This window comes from Tachyglossus aculeatus, chromosome 1, assembly GCF_015852505.1.
Source record: "Tachyglossus aculeatus isolate mTacAcu1 chromosome 1, mTacAcu1.pri, whole genome shotgun sequence".
NCBI lineage: Eukaryota > Metazoa > Chordata > Mammalia > Monotremata > Tachyglossidae > Tachyglossus > Tachyglossus aculeatus.
In genome coordinates, this window is record NC_052066.1 from 30193065 (window position 1) to 30209683 (window position 16619).

The following is a 16619-nucleotide window of genomic DNA, read 5'->3' on the forward strand; positions in this document are numbered from 1 at the left end:
ATGCCCCTCAATGCTGCTTTTGTAAAAAAATTGTAATGGTGTTGATTAGGTGCTTACTATGTGCAAGGCACTGTACTAAGCCCTGGGGTAGGTAGAGTTCCCCCCTCCACATCCCTGTCTTTCCTTTCCTTTGAAGCCCATGCCAGCCGCCCCTACCACCCATTCCAGTGCCATTATTTACCGCCTCCCGGGACCCGCCTCCAACTCTCTGAACCGTTTCGACCTCTTTCTCACTTTCCTTCTCCATTTCTCCATCCCTCCGACTTCAGCATCCATGGGACCGTTCCCGACGACCTTTCCGCCGTCCGCTTCCTCTCACTCCTCAACTCCACTGACCTCCTGCTCCGCTCCACCAGTCCGGCCACACGTCCGATCTCCTCGTCTCTATTCACCGTACAGTCTATGCCATCACCCACTCTGTAATCCCACTCTTCGACCACTGAGTCCTCACCCGAGTTCTCTCCCATACGCCTCCCTCCCCGCCAATCTGTCCTGTTCCCCGACCGAGACTTGCAATCTTTTGACCCCCTCCTGTTTTCTAAAGTCAACCTGCCCCATCTGGTCTCCATACCCAACCTACCTTCTCTTGAGACACAAATCGACACCCTCACCATGCCCATTCACCCGAACTCAATTCCCTCACCTCTCCAGTCCCTCCACCAATCTCAAACCATTAACCATTCCAACTGTAGCCCTCGATCACCTCCACGGTACACCTTCTTTGCTCTCACACACGAAGAGCTGGCAGAAATCTAGACACCAGGCCGACATCATCTATCTCAAATTCATCCTCTCCTGCTTTAATTCTGCCCCCTCCTCCTCCTGCTCCGTCTTTATTGATGTCCGTGCTCAGCTGTTTCAGACTTTTAACCCTCTGCTCAAACCCTCTCTCCCCTTGTCCCCGGTACTACTACTAATAATAATGATGGCATTTATTAAGCGCTTACTATGTGCAAAGTACTGTTCTAAGCGCTGGGGAGGTTACAAGGTGATCAAGTTGTCCCATGGGGGGCTCACAGTCTTCATCCCCATTTTACAGATGAGGTAACTGAGGCCCAGAGAAGTGAAGTGACTTCCCCAAAGTCACACAGCTGACAATTGGTGGAGCCGGGATTTGGACCCATGACCTCTGACTCCAAAGCCCGGGCTCTTTCCACTGAGCCACGCTGCTTTTGTTAGTATGTTTGGTTTTGTTCTCCATCTCCCCCTTTTAATATAATAATAATAATAGTAATGGTATTTGTTAAGCGCTTACTATGTGCAAAGCACTGTTCTAAGCCCTGGGGAGGTTACAAGGTGATCAGGTTGTCCCTCGGGGGCTCACAGTTTTAATCCCCATTTTTACAGATGAGGTAACTGAGGCACAGAGAAGTTGTGACTTGCCCAAAGTCACACAGCTGACAGTTGGCGGAGCTGGGATTTGAACCCCTGACCTCTGACTCCAAAGCCCGGGCTCTTTCCACTGAGCCACGCTGCTTCTCTGTGAGCCCACTGTTGGGTAGGGACCGTCTCTATATGTTGCCAACTTGTACTCCCCAAGCGCTTAGTCCAGTGCCCTGCACACAGTAAGTGCTCAATAAATATGATTGATTGATTGATTCTCTAATGCTTGACTAATGTAATGGCAGTTTAGCTGGAGAGGAAGCTCACCTCACATGACTCTTCCTTCCTTCCTTTCTTCCTTCCCCTTCCCGCGACCACAAAGAGAGCATCTCTGTGCTTCAGCGCAGCCACATCAGGGCAAAATTGGCCAGCCATCAGCATTGCTAATTTCCTTTTAGGCGTCAACTCTGTCTTCCATCTCTGTGAAGCGCTTGGTGCAGGCCCCAGTGCTTAGCGCAGGGCTCTGCACACCTCAATCCGATTGATCGGGCGATCGACTTGATTCAGAGCGCCGGTTTGAAGGCATCTCACTTTTTTCTTTTACCGCTTAGCATGGCTGCCCGCTGCTTTTGGGATGCCGACACTGATAACTACGCTTATGATGTTTTTATGAATGTAAGTATAGTTTTTCTTTTCCAAATAAAATCCGGGGCATTTGTCTGTGGCGTTTATTAAGCACTTCCTCTGTTCCAGGTGCTATAGACTGTCAGTCCACTGTATTTATTGAGTGCTTACTGTAGGCAGAGCACTGTACTAAGCGCTTGGAAGAGTACAATATAACAGTAAACAGACGCAGTCCCTGCCCACAGTGTGCTTACGGTCTAGAGGACCGGGACTCCAGGGGGCAAAGATCAAGGCTGATTTAATTAATAATTCATTCATTCATTGAATTGTATTCATTCATTCAATCGTATTTATTGAGCGCTTACTGTGTGCAGAGCACTGTACTAAGTGCTTGGGAAGTACAAGTTGGCAACATAGAGACGCGGTCCCTACCCGACAACGGGCTCACAGCCTAGAAGGGGGAGACGGACAACAAAACAAAACATGTGGATGGGTGTCAAGTCATCAGAACGGCAGATTAAAAGTGGGGTGTAGGGGGAAAACAAGGAGATGCTGCCGGGTTGTAGGGGCAGTGATCTCCATTTAGAAAATACCTAAATGGCCATAGGGGCCCAACAGCTGTAGCTCACACTGCCAGGACCCGGCCCCAGCTAGGATGGCATGTCACGTCGACCTCTGGCACATGAGTTGGAGTTGGTCAATGACTGTAAGAGTCTCGGTCTCTGCACAGGTTTGGCACCACCGACCCCTCCCTTCAGGCTCGGGTCTCCTCCTGCCTTCAGGACATCTCCTTCTGGATGTCTGCCCGCCGTCTAAAACTCAAGATGTCCAAGACTGAACTCCTTGTCTTCCCTCCCAAACCCTGCCCTCTCCGTGACTTTCCCGTCACTGTAGACGGCACTACCATCCTTCCCGTCTCACAAGCCCGCAACCTTGGCGTCATTCCCGACTCCGCTCTCACATTCACCCCTCACATCCAATCCATCAAACCTGCCGGTCTCACCTCCCCAACATCACCAAGACCCGCCCTTTCCGTTCCATCCAACCCACTACCTTTCTGGTTCAATCTCTCCTCCTATCCCGACTGGATTACTGCTTCATCCTCCTCTCTGATCTCCCATCCTCCTGTCTCTCCCCACTGCAGTCTATACTTCATGCTGCTGCCTGGATCATCTTTGTGCAGAAAAGCTCTGGGAATGTTCCTCCCCTCCTCAAAAATCTTCAGTGGCTGCCTGTCAATCTACACATCAAGCAAAAGCTCCTCACTCTCAGCTTCAAGGCTGTCCATCTCCTCGCCCCTCCTACCTCACCTCCCTTCTGTCCTTCTCCAACCCAGGCCGCACCCTCCGCTCCTCTGCCGCTAATCTCCTCACCGGGCCTCGCTCTCGCCCGTCCCGCCATCGACCCCCGGCCCACGTCCTCCCCCGGGCCTGGAATGCCCTCCCTCTGCCCATCCGCCAAGCTGGCTCTCTTCTTCCCTTCAAAGCCATACTGAGAGCTCACCTCCTCCAGGAGGCCTTCCCAAGCTGAGCCCCCCTTTTCCTCTCCTCTTCCCCATCCCCACTGCCCTACCTCCTTCCCCTCCCCACAGCCCCTGTATATATGCTTGTACAGATTTATTGCTGTATTTTACTTGTACATATTTACTATTCTATTTATTTTCTTAATGATGTGCATCTAGCTTTATTTCTATTTATTCTGATGACTTGACACCTGTCCACATATTTTGCTTTGTTGTCTGTCTCGCCCTTCTGGACTGTGAGCCCACTGTTGGGTAGGGACCGTCTCTATATGTTGCCGACTTGTACTTCCCAAGCGCTTAGTCCAGTGCTCTGCACACAGTAAACGCTCAATAAATATGATTGATTGATTGATTGAAATACTGTTATGACTACGAACTGTGGGAAATTGTCTCTCAGCCAGAGATGATTTCATTCATTCATTCATTCAATCGTATTTATTGAGCGCTTACTGTGTGCAGAGCAGTGGACTAAGCGCTTGGGAAGTACAAGCTGGTTTGCGGTGTAGCATAATTGGGGAGTTTATACAAATTCTTGGTTGCTTAGCGTGTCCGCTGCTTAAAGCCAGTGTGGCGTAACGGATAGAGCACGGAGCTGGGAGACAGGAGGACCTGGGTTCTAATCCCGGCTCCGCCACTTGTCAGCCATGTGACCTTGGGCAAGTCACTTCCCTTCTCTGGGCCTCAGTGCCCTCATCTGTGAAAGGGGGATTAAGACGGTGAGCCCCGTGTGGGACAGGGGCAGTGTCCAACCCGATTACCTTGCATTTAACCCGGCGTTTAGAACTGTTCGTGGTACATAGTAAGCGCTTAACGAATTCAATCAATCAATTGTATTTATTGAGCGCTTACTGTGTGCAGAGCACTGGACTAAGCGCTTGGGAAGTACAAGTTGGCAACATCTAGAGACAGTCCCTACCCAACAGCGGGCTCACAGTCTAAAAGGGGGAGACAGAGAACAAAACCAAACATGCTAACAAAATAAAATAAATAGAATAGATATGTGCAAGTAAAATAAATAAATAAAGAGTAATAAATATGTACAAACATATATACGTATGTACATCATCAATCGTATTTATTGAGCGCTTACTATGTGCAGAGCACTGTACTAAGAGCTTGGGAAGTACAAGTTGGCAACATATAGAGACAGTCCCTACCCAACAGTGGGCTCACAGTCTAAAAGGGGGAGACAGAGAACAAAACCAAACATACTAACAAAATAAAATAAATAGAATAGATATGTGCAAGCAAAATAAATAAATAAATAGAGTAATAAATATGTACAAAAATATATACATATATACAGGTGCTGTGGGGAAGGGAAGGAGGTAAGATGGGGGGGATGGAGAGGGGGACGAGGGGGAGAGGAAGGAAGGGGCTCATAATAATCGGAATAATAATAATGATAATTATATAATAATAATAATAATCGGAATGGGTTTAAAGTAGAGAAAGAGAGATTTACGTGACGGCGCTGTGGAAAGCCCGAGGGAGCTGCCCTACTCACCACCCACCCTGCACCCCGGGAAAAACCGCTGTTTGTTATCCCACCGCGGCAGACCCTACCCTAGAGAAGCAGTGTGGCTCAGTGGAAAGAGCCCGGGCTTTGGAGTCAGAGGTCATGGGTTCAAATCCCGGCTCCGCCAATTGTCAGCTGTGTGACTTTGGGCAAGTCACTTCACTTCTCTGCGCCTCAGTTACCTCATCTGTAAAATGGGGATTAGGACAGTGAGCCCCATGTGGGGCAACCTGATCACCTTGTAACTTCCCCAGCGCTTAGAACAGTGCTTTGCACATAGTAAGCGCTTAATAAATGCCATTATTATTATTATTATTATTATTATTATTATTATTACCCCTTTGAAAACACCCGGGCCCAGGAGCCCAGGGAAAACGGGCAGCCCACCAAACTATCTCTCTTCCTCCCTTCAAGGCCCTATTTATTTCACTTGTACATATATACCATTCTATTTATTTTGTTAATGATGTGCATTTAGTTTTAATTCATTCATTCATTCTTCATTCAGTCGTATTTATTGAGTGCTTACTGTGTGCAGAGCACTGGACTAAGAGCTTGGGAAGTACAATAATAATAATAATGGCATTTGTTAAGCGCTTACTATGGGCAAAGCACTGTTCTAAGCGCTGGGGAAAATCCAAGGTGAGCAGGGTGTCCCACGTGGGGCTCACAGTCTTCATCCCCATTTGACAGATGAGGTCGCTGAGGCTCAGAGAAGTGAAGTGATTTGCCCAAGGTAACACAGCAGACATGTGAGCCCGCTGTTGGGTAGGGACCGTCTCCATATGTTGCCAACTTGTACATCCCAAGCGCTTAGTCCAGTGCTCTGCACACAGGAAGCGCTTAATAAATACGATTGAATGAATGTGGCGGAGCCAGGATTCGAACCCATGACCTCTGACTCCAAAGCCCGGGCTCTTTCCACTGAGCCACGCTGCTTCACTTTACAAATCGGCAACATTTAGAGACGGTCCCTACCCAATTCCATTTGTTCTGACGACTTGACACCTGTCCACATGTTTTGCTTTGTTGTCTGTACTGTCTCCATATGTCGCCAACTTGTACTTCCCAAGCGCTTAGTACAGTGCTCTGCACACAGTAAACGCTCAATAAAACTCATCTGTAAAATGGGTATTAAGACTGTGAGCCCCCCGTGGGTTAACCTCCCTCTCCCCCTCCTCCCCTTCCCCATCCCCCCCCGCCTTACCTCCATCTCCTCCCCACAGCACCTGTATATATGGATATATGCATGTACATATTTATTACTCTATTTATTTATTTTACTTGTACATATTCTATTTATTTCTATTTATCTATTTACATATTCTATTTATATGTCTGGCCTTCCCAGACTGAGCCCCTTCCTTCCTCTTGCCCTCGTCCCCCTCTCCATCCCCCCCATCTTACCTCCTTCCCTTCCCCACAGCACCTGTATATATGTATATATGTTTGTACATATTTATTACTCTATTTATTTGTTTATTTTACTTGTACATATCTATTCTATTTATTTTATTTTGTTAGTATGTTTGGTTTTGTTCTCTGTCTCCCCCTTTTAGACTGTGAGGCCACTGTTGGGTAGGGACTGTCTCTGTATGTTGCCAACTTGTACTTCCCAAGCGCTTAGTACAGTGCTCTGCACACAGTAAGCGCTCAATACGATTGATGATGATGATGATGATGATTTATTTTATTTTGTAAATATGTTTTGTTTTGTTCTCTGTCTCCCCCTTCTAGACTGTGAGCCCGCTGTTGGGTAGGGACCGTATCTATATGTTGCCAATTTGGACTTCCCAAGCGCTTAGTCCAGTGCTCTGCGCACAGTAAGCGCTCAATTAATATGATTGAATGAATGAATGAATGAATGAAATTCTAGACTGTGATCCCGCTGTTGGGTAGGGACCGTCTCTGTATGTTGCCAACTTGGACTTCCCATGCGCTTAGTACCGTGCTCTGCACATGGTAAGCGCTCAATAAATACGATTGAATGAATGAATGAATCTGTAAAAAGGGGATTAAGACTGTGAGCCCCACGAGGGACAGGGACTGTGTCCAACTCGATTTGCTTGTATCCTCCCCAGTGCTTAGTACAGTGCCTGGCACATAGTAAGCACTTCACAAATACCACGATTACTATTAGTAGTATTATTCTGACTCCCAGGACCGAGCTCGATCCACCAAGCCACGCTGCTTAGGTGGCACATAAGCACCAAAAGGGCTGGTGGGGGGTGTAATAATAATAATAATAATAATAATGATGGCATTTATAATGATGGCATTTAGAACTATGTGCAAAGCACTGTTCTAAGTGCTGGGAGGTTTATAATAATAATAATAATAATAATAATAATGATGGCATTTAGAACTACGTGCCACACTGCTTAGGTGGAACATAAACACCAAAAGGGCTGTTGGGGGTGTAATAATAATAATAACAATAATAATAATAATAATGGCATTTATAATGATGGCATTTAGAACTATGTGCAAAGCACTGTTCTAAGTGCTGGGGGATTATAATAATAATAATAATAATAATAATAATAATAATAATGATGGCATTTATAATGATGGCATTTAGAACTATGTGCCACACTGCTTAGGTGGCACATAAACACCGAAAGGGCTGTTGGGGGGTGTAATAATAATAATAATAATAATGATGGCATTTATAATGATAATAATAATGACGGCATTTATAATGATGGCATTTAGAACTATGTGCAAAGCACTGTTCTAAGCGCTGGGGAGGTTACGGGGGATCAGGTTGTCCCATGGGGGGCTCACAATCTACATCCCCATATTCCGGATGAGGTAACTGAGGCCCAGAGAAGTGAAGTGACTTGCCCAAAGTCACACAGCTGACAATTGGCAGAGCCGGGATGATAATGGCATAATGATGGCATTTATAATGATGGCATTTAGAACTATGTGCAAAGCACTGTTCTGAGCGCTGGGGAGGTTACTGTTATAATAATAATAATAATAATGATGGCATTTAAAGTGATAGCATTTAGAGCTATGTGCCACGCTGCCTAGGTGGCACATAAACACCAAAAGGGCTGTTGGGGGGTGTAATAATAATAATGATGGCATTTAGAACTATGTGCAAAGCACTATTCTAAGCACTGGGGGGGTTATTATTGTAATAATAATAATAATGATGGCATTTATAATGATGGCATTTAGAACTATGTGCAAAGCACTGTTCTAAGCGCTGAGGCGTTATAACAATAATAATAATAATAATAATAATAATAATAATGATGGCATTTATAATGATGGCATTTAGAACTATGTGCAAAGCACTGTTCTAAGCGCTGAGGCATTATAATAATAATAATAATAATAATGACGGCATTTATAATGATGGCATTTAGAACTATGTGCAAAGCACTGTTCTAAGCGCTGGGGAGGTTATTATTATTATAATAATAATAATGAGGATGGCATTTAAAGTGATAGCATTTAGAGCTATGTGCCACGCTGCCTAGGTGGCACATAAACACCAAAAGGGCTGTTGGGGGGTGTAGTAATAATAATAATAATAATGATGGCATTTAGAACTATGTGCAAAGCACTATTCTAAGCACTGGGGGGGTTATTATTGTAATAATAATAATGATGGCATTTATAATGATGGCATTTAGAACTATGTGCAAAGCACTGTTCTAAGCGCTGAGGCATTATAATAATAATAATAATAATAATGATGGCATTTATAATGATGGCATTTAGAACTATGTGCAAAGCACTGTTCTAAGCGCTGAGGCGTTATAATAATAATAATAATAATGACGGCATTTATAATGATGGCATTTAGAACTATGTGCAAAGCACTGTTCTAAGCGCTGGGGAGGTTATTATAATAATAATAATAATAATAATGATGGCATTTAAAGTGATAGCATTTAGAGCTGTGTGCCACGCTGCCTAGGTGGCACATAAACACCAAAAGGGCTGTTGGGGGGTGTAGTAATAATAATAATAATAATGATGGCATTTAGTACTATGTGCAAAGCACTGTTCTAAGCACTGGGGGGTTATTATTGTAATAATAATAATGATGGCATTTATAATGATGGCATTTAGAACTATGTGCAAAGCACTGTTCTAAGCGCTGAGGCGTTATAATAATAATAATAATAATAATAATGATGGCATTTATAATGATGGCATTTAGAACTATGTGCAAAGCACTGTTCTAAGCGCTGAGGCATTATAATAATAATAATAATAATGACGGCATTTATAATGATGGCATTTAGAACTATGTGCAAAGCACTGTTCTAAGCGCTGGGGAGGTTATTATTATTATAATAATAATAATGAGGATGGCATTTAAAGTGATAGCATTTAGAGCTATGTGCCACGCTGCCTAGGTGGCACATAAACACCAAAAGGGCTGTTGGGGGGTGTAGTAATAATAATAATAATGATGATGGCATTTAGTACTATGTGCAAAGCACTATTCTAAGCACTGGGGGGGTTATTATTGTAATAATAATAATGATGGCATTTATAATGATGTCATTTAGAACTATGTGCAAAGCACTGTTCTAAGCGCTGAGGCGTTATAATAATAATAATAATAATAATAATGGCATTTATAATGATGGCATTTAGAACTATGTGCAAAGCACTGTTCTAAGCGCTGAGGCGTTATAATAATAATAATAATAATAATAATGATGATGGCATTTATAATGGCATTTAGAACTATGTGCAAAGCACTGTTCTAAGCACTGAGGCGTTATAATAATAATAATAATAATAATAATGACCGCATTTATAATGATGGCATTTAGAACTATGTGCAAAGCACTGTTCTAAGCGCTGGGGAGGCTACACGGTGATCAGGTTGCCCCACGGGGGGCTCACAGTCATAATCCCCATTTTCCAGATGAGGTAACTGAGGGCCAGAGAAGTGAAGTGACTTGCCCAAAGTCACCCAGCTGACAGTTGGTGGAGCTGGGATTTGAACCCATGACCTCTGACATAGTACAGTGCCTGGCACATAGTAAGCACTTCACAAATACCACGATTACTATTAGTAGTATTATTCTGACTCCCAGGACCGAGCTCGATCCACTAAGCCACGCTGCTTAGGTGGCACATAAACACCAGAAGGGCTGGTGGGGGGGTATAATAATAATAATAATAATAATAATAATAATAATAATAATAATGGCATTTATTAAGCGCTTACTATGTGCAAAGCACTGTTCTAAGTGCTTGGGGAGGTTACAAGGGGATCAGGTTGTCCCACGGGGGGCTCACAGTCTTAACCCCCTTTTTACAGATGAAGGAACTGAGGCCCAGAGAAGTTAAGTGACTTGCCCAAGGTCACACAGCAGGCAATTGGTGGAGCCGGGATTTGAACCCGTGACCTATGACTCCAAATCCCGGGCTCTTTCCAGTGAGCCACGCTGCTTCTCTCCACTTACTATGTGCCAAGCACTATTCTAAGCACTGGGGGAGATCCAAGATAACTAGATTGTGGGGCTCACAGCCTTCATCCCCATTTTCCAGATGAGGCCCAGAGAAGTGAAGGGACTGGCCCAAAGCCACCCAGCTGACAGGTGGCGGAGGCGGGATTAGAACCCATGACCTCTGACTCCGAAGCCGGGGCGCTTTCCACTGAGCCACGCTGCTTCTCCTGATCAATCAATCAATCAATCGTATTTATTGAGCACTTACTGTGTGCAGAGCACTGTACTAAGCGCTTGGGAAGTCCAAGTTGGCAACATATAGAAACAGTCCCTACCCAACAGTAGAAGCAGCGTGGCTCAGTGGGAAAGAGCCCGGGCTTTGGAGTCAGAGGTCATGGGTTCAAATCCCGGCTCCGCCACTTGTCAGCTGGGTGACTTTGGGTAAGTCACTTCACTTCTCTGGGCCTCAGCTCCCTCATCTGTAAAATGGGGATGAAGACTGGGAGCCCCACGTGGGACAACCTCATGACCTTGTATCCCCCCAGCGCTTAGAACAGTGCTTTGCACATGGTAAGTGCTTAATAAATGCCATCATTATTATTATTGTACTTCCCAAGCGCTTAGTACAGTGCTCTGCACACAGTAAGCGCTCAATAAATGCGATTGATTGATTGATCTTTTAAACTGTGAGCCCACTGTTGGGTAGGGACTGTCTCTATATGTTGCCAATTTGTACTTCCCAAGCGCTTAGTACAGTGCTGTGCACACAGTAAGCGCTCAATAAATACGATTGATTGATTGATTGATTGATTACTCAGCCTCATGGGGCAGCTGCTTCGGCCGCAGAATCTGCGCCCCAGATGAGCGCTCCCGGATCAGCCCCCCACCAAATCACCACCCCCGGAGCGGGGCCGTTTGCTGGCAAACAGGAACCTGTGGGCAGAACCCGTGGGCAGGCTTACAATCTCAAAATGACTCATAATAATAATAATAATGGCATTTATTAAGCGCTTACTATGTGCAAAGCACTGTTCTAAGCGCTGGGGACGTTACAAGGTGATCAGGTTGTCCCACGGGGGGCTCACCGTCTCAATCCCCATCTTTACAGAGGAGGGAACTGAGGCCCAGAGAAGTGAAGTGACTTGCCCAAAGTCACCCAGCCGACAGTTGGCGGAGCCGGGATTTGAACCCATGACCTCTGACTCCAAAGCCCGGGCTCTTTCCGTTGAGCCACGCTGCTTCCGTGTCGTGAGTCAGAAGTCTTGGAGACTTGTGCTTATCCATGGCTTCTGACTCATGACTCAGAAGCAGCGGGGCTCAGTGGAAAGAGCCCGGGCTTTGAAGTCAGAGGTCATGGGTTCAAATCCCGCCTCCTCCACTTGTCAGCTGGGTGACTTTGGGCAAGTCACTTCACTTCTCTGGGCCTCAGTTCCCTCATCTGGAAAATGAGGATGAAGACGGTGAGCCCCCCGTGGGACAAGCTGATCACCTTGTAACCTCCCCAGCGCTTAGAACAGGGCTTTGCACAGAGTAAGCACTTAATAAATGCCATCATTGTCATGATTATTATTCAAGTCAGGAAAAAGAAAGAGGGCTTAAAGATATGTGAGAAGCAGCGTGGCTCAGTGGAAAAGAGCCCGGGCTTTGGAGTCCGAGGTCATGGGTTCAAATCCAGGCTCTGCCAATTGTCAGCTGTGTGACTTTGGGCAAGTCACTTCACTTCTCTGGGCCTCAGTTCCCTCATCTGTAAAATGGGGATTAAGACTGTGAGCCCCCCGAGGGACAACCTGATCACCCTGTAACCTCCCCTGCGCTTAGAACAGTGCTTTGCACGTAGTAAGCACTTAATAAATGCCATCATTGTTATTATTATTATTCTCTGTGCCTCAGTTACCTCATCTGGAAAATGTGGATGAAGACGGTGAGCCCCCCGTGGGACAAGCTGATCACCTTGTAACCTCCCCAGTGCTTAGAACAGTGCTTTGCACATAGTAAGCGCTTAATAAATGCCATCATTATTATTATTATTATTCTCTGGGCCTCAGTTACCTCATCTGGAAAATGTGGATGAAGACGGTGAGCCCCCCGTGGGACAAGCTGATCACCTTGTAACCTCCCCAGCGCTTAGAACAGTGCTTTGCACATAGTAAGCGCTTAATAAATGCAATCATTATTATTATTATTATTATTCTCTGTGCCTCAGTTGCCTCATCTGGAAAATGGGGATGAAGACGGTGAGCCCCCTGTGGGACAAGCTGATCACCTTGTAACCTCCCCAGTGCTTAGAACAGTGCTCTGCACATAGTAAATGCTTAATGAATGCCATCATTATTATTATTATTATTCTCTGTGCCTCAGTTACCTCATCTGGAAAATGGGGATGAAGACGGTGAGCCCCCCGTGGGACAACCTGATCACCTTGTAGCCTCCCCAGCGCTTAGAACAGTGCTCTGCACATCGTAAGCGCTTAATACCATCATTATTATTATAACATTAGACATCTGATAATCACCCCATCCCGAAACCCCACAGCCCCTCTTATATCTTTTAAATTATATTTGATAAAGAGATATATATGATTATATATGATAAAGAGATAAAGATATATGAGAGAAGCAGCGTGGCTCGTTGGACAGAGCCCGGGCTTTGGAGTCAGAGGTCATGGGTTCAAATCCCGGCCCCGCCACTTGTCAGCTGTGTGACTTTGGGCAAGTCACTTCACTTCTCTGGGCCTCAGTTACCTCATCTGGAAAATGGGGATTAAGACTGTGAGCCCCAAGTGGGACAACCTGATCACCTTGGTATCCTCCCCAGCGCTTAGAACAGTGCTTTGCACATAGTAAGCGCTTAACAAATGCCATCGTCATTATTATTATTAAATTACTCATTTATTCATATTAGTGTCTGTCTCCCCAGTGCTTAGAACAGTGCTTTGCACATAGTAAGCGCTTAACAAATGCCATCATCATTATTATTATTAAATTACTCATTTATTCATAGTAATGTCTGTCTCCCCAGTGCTTAGAACAGTGCTTTGCACATAGTAAGCGCTTAACAAATGCCATCATCATTATTATTATTGTTAAATTACTCATTTATTCATATTAATGTCTGTCTCCCCAGTGCTTAGAACAGTGCTTTGCACATAGTAAGTGCTTAACAAATGCCATCATCATTATTATTATTAAATTACTCATTTATTCATATTAATGTCTGTCTCCCCAGTGCTTAGAACAGCGCTTTGCACATAGTAAACGCTTAACAAATGCCATCGTCATTATTATTATTATTAAATTACTCATTTATTCATATTAATGTCTGTCTCCCCAGTGCTTAGAACGGCGCTTTGCACATAGTAAGCGCTTAACAAATGCCATCATTATTGTTATTGTTATTATTATTATTATTATTATTATTATTATTAAATTACTCATTTATTCATATTAATGTCTGTCTCCCCAGTGCTTAGAACAGTGCTTTGCACATAGTAAGTGCTTAACAAATGCCATCATCATCATTATTATTATTAAATTACTCATTTGTTCATATTAATGTCTGTCTCCCCAGTGCTTAGAACAGTGCTTTGCACATAGTAAGTGCTTAACAAATGCCATCATCATCATTATTATTATTAAATTACTCATTTGTTCATATTAATGTCTGTCTCCCCAGTGCTTAGAACAGTGCTTTGCACATAGTAAGCACTTAACAAATGCCATCATCATTATTATTATTAAATTACTCATTTATTCATATTAATGTCTGTCTCCCCAGTGCTTAGAACAGCGCTTTGCACATAGTAAGCGCTTAACAAATGCCATCATCATTATTATTATTATTAAATTACTCATTTATTCATATTAATGTCTGTCTCCCCAGTGCTTAGAACAGTGCTTTGCACATAGTAAGTGCTTAACAAATGCCATCATCATTATTATTATTATTAAATTACTCATTTATTCATATTAATGTCTGTCTCCCCAGTGCTTAGAACAGCGCTTTGCACATAGTAAGCGCTTAACAAATGCCATCATTATTATTATTATTATTATTGAATTACTCATTTATTCATATTAATGTCTGTCTCCCCAGTCCTTAGAACAGTGCTTTGCTCATAGTAAGTGCTTAACAAATGCCATCATTATCATTATTATTATTAAATTACTCATTTATTCATATTAATGTCTGTCTCCCCAATGCTTAGAACAGCGCTTTGCACATAGTAAGCGCTTAACAAATGCCATCATCATTATTATTCTTATTAAATTATTCATTTATTCATATTAATGTCTGTCTCCCCAGTGCTTAGAACGGCGCTTTGCACATAGTAAGTGCTTAACAAATGCCATCATCATTATTATTATTAAATTACTCATTTGTTCATATTAATGTCTGTCTCCCCAGTGCTTAGAACAGTGCTTTGAACAGTGCTTTGCACATAGTAAGCGCTTAACAAATGCCATCATCATTATTATTATTAAATTACTCATTTATTCATATTAATGTCTGTCTCCCCAGTGCTTAGAACAGCGCTTTGCACATAGTAAGCGCTTAACAAATGCCATCATCATTATTACTATTATTAAATTACTCATTTATTCATATTAATGTCTGTCTCCCCAGTGCTTAGAACAGTGCTTTGCACATAGTAAGCGCTTAACCAATGCCATCATCATCATTATTATTATTAAATTACTCATTTATTCATATTAATGTCTGTCTCCCCAGTGCTTAGAACAGCGCTTTGCACATAGTAAGCACTTAACAAATGCCATCATCATTATTATTATTTAATTACTCATTTATTCATATTAATGTCTGTCTCCCCAGTGCTTAGAACAGTGCTTTGCACATAGTAAGTGCTTAACAAATGCCATCATTATCATTATTATTATTAAATTACTCATTTATTCATATTAATGTCTGTCTCCCCCCCCCCCCCCCCCCCCCCGCCCCAGACTGTAAACTCGTTATGGGCAGGGGGATATGTCTGCTAATTCTGTTGTATTGTGCTCTCCCAAGCACCGAGTACAGTGCTCTGCACATGGTAAGTGCTCAATAAATAGAATTAATCGATTGATGAAGTGGAGAATAAAGCGGAGGGTTGGAATTATAGGCTTGGGTTGATGTTCGGAGCAGTGCTTTGCACATAGTAAGCGCTTAATAAATGCCATAAAAAAAAAAAACGTTCGGCCCTTCGTTTTTTAGCCAGCCCAGTAGCCTAGTGGATAAAGCACAGGCCTGGGAACCGGAGGACCTGGGTTCTAATTCTGCCCTGCCACTTGTCTGCTGCAGAGCAGGCGGGTACGATTCCCACAAAGGCCTCGGGCACTGCCTTGTCCGCTGGCAGGAGGAAGCCTCCCTTCCTCCATCATCATCATCATCATCATCATCATCAATCGTATTTATTGAGCGCTTACTATGTGCAGAGCACTGTACTAAGCGCTTGGGAAGTACAAGTTGGCAACAAGCAAAGGATGCGTGGCTCAGTGGAAAGAGCCCGGGCTTTGGAGTCAGAGGTCGTGGGTTCGAATCCCGACTCTGCCACATTTGCTGTGTGACCTTGGGCAAGTCACTTCACTTCTCTGAGCCCCAGTTCCCTCATCTGTAAAATGGGGATTTAGACTGAGCCCCACATGGGACAACTTGATCAACTTGTATTTCCCCCCCACCCAGCGCTTAGAACAGTGCTGTGCACATAGTAAGCGCATAACAAAGGAGGGGAAGCAGCGTGGCTCAGTGGAAAGAGCCCGGGCTTTGGAGTCAGAGGTCATGGGTTCAAATCCCGGCTCCGCCGCTTGTCAGCTGTGTGACTTTGGGCAAGTCACTTAGCTTCTCTGTGCCTCAGTGACCTCATCTATAAAATGGGGATGAAGACTGTGAGCCCCACGTGGGACAACCTGATCACTTTGTAAGCTCCCCAGTGCTTTGTACATAGTAAGCGCTTAATAAATGCCATCATTATTATTATTATTATTATAAATGAGAGGGTGAAAAAGGGAAAGGTTTCTTCTCTACCATTCCCAAGAAGTTCTGGCGTGCGTGCCCTCAGGAGTTCATTCATTCGTTCATTCAATGGCATTTATTAAGCGCTTACCATGTGCAAAGCACTGTGCTGAGCATTGGGGAGAGTATAACAATAAACATTCAAACAAAAGCATTCCAAAAGCATTCAAACAAGCGCTTAGTACAGTGCTCT

At 43.9% G+C, this 16619-nt stretch overlaps 1 protein-coding gene across 1 annotated transcript in view; it reads left to right on the top strand.

Moving 5' to 3' along the window:
- The window catches only part of DYNLT2B (dynein light chain Tctex-type 2B), a 59916-nt gene that overhangs the window by 40075 nt on the left and 3222 nt on the right, over positions 1-16619 (top strand). Inside the window, exon 4 of the mRNA XM_038748983.1 lies at positions 1935-1998. Coding sequence (XP_038604911.1) covers positions 1935-1998 — 64 coding nt within the window. The remainder of the gene's footprint in view (positions 1-1934; positions 1999-16619) is intronic.